General features: G+C 45.1%; 1 protein-coding gene across 1 annotated transcript; it reads right to left on the reverse strand.

Annotated features, from left to right (window-relative positions):
• Positions 1-655: 655 nt before the first annotated feature.
• Positions 656-5283, reverse strand: APOLD1 (apolipoprotein L domain containing 1). Its single transcript, XM_004693264.2, has 2 exons — positions 5234-5283; positions 656-3996 (listed from the first exon to the last, which is right to left on the reverse strand). Exons 1-2 carry the CDS (start codon positions 5234-5236, stop codon positions 3253-3255), a joined length of 747 nt encoding a protein of 248 aa, XP_004693321.1. The 5' UTR covers positions 5237-5283; the 3' UTR covers positions 656-3252.
• Positions 5284-5662: the final 379 nt, after the last annotated feature.

A 5662-nucleotide genomic window follows, 5' to 3' on the forward strand; every position in this document is an offset into this window, starting at 1 on the left:
TGGAAGTCTGATTTCTAGAAAACAAGGGAATTCCTGAAAAGAGTTGATACTTTTTGCAGTGAATTTCTAGTGTTGGATGTGGAATATCCTAAGTGAGAATATCCAAACACCTGTGCCCCTTTTCAAAGGTGTTAATTCGCACATGGATAAATATGAGATTGGGCCATTAGTTAAAGAGGGATCAAAAAATGGGAGGCATGGGCAATTCATTTCAATAAAGGGAAAGGACTAGTTTTGCTATGGCGGAGAATGTGCAACTCAAACCCTGCTGCACTTAACTGTGTCTCCATTTGTCTCTGCACATGTCTCTAGCTCATGTTTCTTTCCACACCAAGGTATCGAGTGAGAACTACATCAGCGTGACTGATGATTTGACATAGCTGCCTGGATTGCCTTCTACACCGCTCCTCTTTTTTCTCCCAGTTAATACTTTCATTTCCCACATTGAAAGTGGCAGGTGCCTGGGGGCAAATACATCAAAGCAAAGAGGAAAAGAATGTTTGCTAAGGATTCTTTTTTAAATAGAGCAGAATGTAGTTTCTTTGAATCCAAATGAATCCCCTTTATTGTGAAAGAAAGCAATCCAAAGGACTGCAAATCCAAGAAACTCACAGAAGCACGTAAACCTTTAGCACAAACATATTTATTTTTCAAACTTGGATGTTTTTCTGAAGCACACTTGTAATCTAAATACCCCTCTTCCTTCCCTTTACAACATACCATTTCAATCTGTTTGTGTATAGTTGAAAGCCTTCAGGAAAAGCTTCACTCACATTCCCACATAAAAAAATAAATAATATTTGCCTCTAGAATCCACTTAAATAAACTTGACTAAATCCTGGTACAGGCACCAATCGTTATAACAAACACATAAGAGGGTGGAAAACTGTTCATTCTCAATGAATTCCAAAGTAAACCCTCTTCCTCAAATGAACCATGGGCCACAAAAATTATTACTTCTGAGTTTTGGATTTTGATATATCCAGAATATCCTAGTGCTAGGAAAAGTTTGCTGCTGCTGCTCCCTCTTCCAGAAGTGCCCAAATTATTTCTGGGGAACACCAGAAGATCTTGGAAGAAAATAATTAAAACCTAAACATTAACCAAGGTGGAGTTAGGACACTATACCTTGGTGACACAACACAAATGACAATGTGAAGTACATTGTGGTGTTCTGGCACCTAAGCCAGGTAGTCTAGGAAATGAAGGATGAAAATTGATTGCAATTTACAGAAAAATAAAAATATAGAAGCAGCCATCCCTTACCCCAGCACTGAAATTCTATTTTCTCAAACACAATGCCATTACTGGGAAGCCTGCGATAGACTGGTACGTTTAAAGCATTGTCAATAAACTCCCAAAGACTTTTCAATGTATTTTCAACATTACAGTTGTAGGAATGGAAATGGAAGAAATTCTAAGTATTTCCTTAGGGACAGCTTACAGATTTATTACAGCTCCCAAAGTCCCAAAGGCCCATCAAACCAATGATTTTGTCCATCACCCATAAATAATAACTTCATAGGACACCTGCTTCCAAGGTTAAAAATGCTTCCTTCACACGTCTTTAATAGGGTTTTGTTCTCCCTAAACTAAGTAATTGCTCTTTTCAGGTGAAGTGTTGTCTGTTGGTAAAGTACCTTCAGGACAAAAGTGTTTGCATCACTTATTAACTACAAATCAAGCCTCCATTTAGTTATATGCTTAAACTCATTTCCCAATCTCTTTATGCAGAACTTTGCACACTTACTTAAAAGGATCATTTAAAACACTGGAGGAAAAAACACTCCCCTCTGAGGGAGAGAAACTATTCTCATTATTTACAAAATGTGATTAAATAAAATTAAATGCAAACAATAAACGGTAGTTAAATAATAAACTTAAAATAAATTAAAAATAATAATAGCAACATGTGGTCTGGCAGTTTTCAGAGAAGGTAATAGCGGTCAATATCCAGTAGGTTCACATTCCTTTTGTACCAGTTTCCACAATGAGTGGGCTACACTGCCCTCTAAAGGGCTTAGTAGGCTACACCCCTTAGTTCACATGTAGGAAGACTGCCCCCAGGATGCACTGACCAGCACATACACACATACTTGCACTTCTGGGACAGTCTGTCCTTGACCTTCTGTGAATGACTCTGAAGCCCCTAGAGAGACCATGAGATGCTGTGAAAGCTCACGGCAAGTCTCAGAAGCTAGCATCTGTTGCAGAGGTTTTCAAAGTTTAGAGGGCATCAGAATCACCCAGAGGGCTTGTTTAAACACAAGTTGCTAGGCTGCTGCAGAAGTACGGAGTGGAGTCCAAAACCCTGCCTCGCTAACACATTTCTAGGTGATGTTAATGTTGCCAGTCCAGGGGCCACACTTGGAGAGACAGGCAGCTTTGTGATGTTTTAGGGTTTGTTTTATAGATCAGGAAGCCAGACTGAGTGATCAAGGTCACCCGGTAGTAACAGACCTTACAGTAAACCCTGGGCTGTCTAATTCAAAAGCTAATGTTCTCTTCTCTAGCAAAGATGTCAACAATGAAGTTGTGGGTCACTTCTTGGCCTCAGCTACTTGTTGTGAGGGGCAGGCAGAATACAGATGACCATTTAATTGGTTTCCCCTCTCAAAGTAACTGGAGCTGTGGATAAGAAGCCACCAGGGAAGGTCCCTCCACCCGCCTGGCTGGAAGCTTGAGAGGGCAAGCTGAGAGGATAAGGTAGGGTAGGCTAGGGTAGGCCTCTCTTGGGTCCTAAACCCTCTCACACACTTCAGAGGCTGATTTGCTCTGGATTCTGGCTTCATTGTACTCAAGCAACACTGGAAAGAAGTGTTTTGTTTTTCTTGGGAAGAGAGGTTTTTAAGTTCCTCTCACAGACATTTTGAGAAACTCAAAGTCCATTCGGGCTTAAAGAGAATGCAGAGAGGGCTGTGTCCGCAGCACACTGTCTCCAGCCTCGGCTTACATCACCCTGCATGGCCAGGGATCCTGGAACAACTTGAAGACAGGTGTGTCTGAACGGTGTTGACAAAAAAGTAGCTTCCAAGTCACCTTGAAATAAAATGTCACTGGCAGTCAAGCCCAGGCAGGGTATCACAGTAATACGAAAGGACATTGCAGACACACATGCCCTGACTCAAGCTCGGTTTTTTCATTCTTTGCATGCTGCTCTAACCCAGCATAGTGTGTTCCTGAGGGAGCTACCAATTTGGAGCATCCCACAGGGACAGTTTCTGGCCTCAGTCATTAAGGAAAAGGATGTTCTCAGAAAAACAGCCCCGAGGGCTGATCAGCCGAGATCTTGAGGTCGTGGCCACTACTAGACTTCGTGGAGAGCTGGACTTTGGACTCTAGCTGCTCACTGAGTTCGTCCAGAGCCCCGGTGCAGGACTCCAGGCTCTCAGCCAGTTTCTGGATCTTGGCCTTCAGCACGGCCTGGCTAACCCTAGTGGCCCCCTCGGCCCGCCTGGGGATGAGGAAGCCACGTGAGCCGAAGAAGATGATGAAGTAAACAGAGTTGTACAGGGCCATGGAGGCGTTCCTCCCGCATTGCAGCAGCTGGCGGTCCCCGCGGCTCTGGCAGCGGCAGAAGAACTCCAGGCAGCTCAAGACCTCCCGCATCTGGTCCTGACAGGTGGCCGCGATCTCCTGCACCCGCCGCAGCTCCCGGGAGTTGCAGAAGATCAGGGACAGGTCAGACGTAATGGTGACGGCCCCTCCGGCCGTGGCCACCCCTAACCCCACGGCCGATGCCAGCAGAGAGACCCCCAGGGTGACCGGGCTGAGCGAGAGACCCACGATGGCGGCCACAGCGCCCGCCGCGCTCAGCGAGCTGCCAGCCACGTTGGCCGCCAGGGAGCGCCTGCGCAGTCGCTCCAGGCGCCGGGCCACCTCGCGCAGGCGCAGCAGCTGGCCGTGCAGCTGGCCCCGGCGGTCCAGCAGCAGCCCTTGGAAGCGCCGCAGCGCATCTGCTCCCTGCAGCTCCGGGGCCGCCGGCCGCTCCATGCCCTGCAGGGACACAGACGTGCAGTTAGCCCCGAGTGTCCCGTTTGCAGGCTGCTCCCCCTCGCGGTCCCCATAAGCAAGCCGGGAGTTGGCCAGCGTTAAGCCTGCCCACACAACCATGCCGGGAGGCTGGGGTCATTTTTTAAGAAGTCATGTGTCAAGTCCAGTCATCTGGGACAAGTCACACAAATCCTCAGAACCTTCAACCAGCCTATGCAAATAGGAATGATACCATCTTCTGCTTCTCTCCCCAGGACGCTAAGGATGGGCACTATTAACTATCTGCCAGATAAGATGTCGACTCAGGAAGGCAACTCCCTGCACTAAGCTGTTTGAAAGATAACACTGGTCCAAGCGGTAGATTGTGCCAATCTACAAAGCCCTTTACTACATGGAGACTGGGATCCTAAGTTTTGCAATGCAGTTTTCTCTGATAAATAAAAATGACAAGTCACCCAAAACTTTTAAATCATATTATCTGTCATATTTTTTAAGCTATCTTTCTAGGTTAGATGCAGCCTGAAGCAATTCTTCTGTTTGTTATTTGTCTAGGCTCTTATCTTAGTTAGAATCAAATCGAAGTTGTGGTTTGTGCTATTTTTTTCTAGAGTTCATCAGATCTTCAGAAATTTCACTCTTTGATGAGTGCTTGATGAAAACTAACTCACAAAATTACATTCAACTAATACCACTGTGTCTCTTTATTAGAAAAAAAGTCCTTTAAATAAAAGTAATAATTGAATTAAATTAAATAACCAAAATTTTTGTTTATCAATTACTTTGGGCTTCATTGGACCAAGTTGAATTGAAGCCCAGGGAGATGACTAACAAAGAGAATGGGAGCAAAAGAAAGCCTTCCACGATCAGATCCACTGTAGGCCTCGTAATTAAGAACCTCTTTAAAGTGACAACTAAATCATAGAAACAGAGCAATTTAATACTGACATGTCAGGACAAGAAATCATTATTCCTTTCAGAAGATGAGAAAATCCAAACACAGACAGATTCTAGAAGTGACTGATTCTTCACAGAACCCAGCATAGAATCTTGGCCTCCTGACTCCTAAACCTTAATCTGACTTGCAAAATCCAGCTCACCAGTGACATAGGACCAGGGAGGTAAATATTCTCTAGCAGAATAAGAAAAAGCCACCCCAAATATATAACAGGCCAAGGATAAAACCCCATAGTACAAGTTCAATGCTACTTTGCAGATAATATCCCCCTGGCTCCCCACTTACCATTCACTCTATCTCCAGGAAAGAAAAATCTGAGGCTGTTTCTGGATGAGCACACTTTATAGTTCCAGAGAACCAATGACTAGCCTGGGAAAACCTTGTCTCATTCTGCGAATTGGCCATTTCCTGTCCTGGCCCCTACTGCCTTTATCCGGAAGGATGTGACATGGTGGAAAATGGCCTGCCAGCCTTACGGCACATCCCGTATTTAGGAAATGAACACTGTGTGTTCGTTTTCCCCCCCACACACACAGGAAAAGAACCACAGGCTTTACCCCAACTTGAAACGAATGCTGTCACTCTCCCAGGGGGCAAACCCTGCCTTTCCTCTCTGGAGAGTAGCTGATGTTATCTGGGAGAACATCAAATGCACCCCAAGCTGACCAATTATAGTGTTTCTGGAGAGGCCTCCATCAGAAGTCGTTTTTATAA

The sequence above is a fragment of the Condylura cristata genome, unplaced genomic scaffold (genome assembly GCF_000260355.1).
Source record: "Condylura cristata isolate star-nosed mole 26May11 unplaced genomic scaffold, ConCri1.0 scaffold00036, whole genome shotgun sequence".
Lineage (NCBI taxonomy): Eukaryota > Metazoa > Chordata > Mammalia > Eulipotyphla > Talpidae > Condylura > Condylura cristata.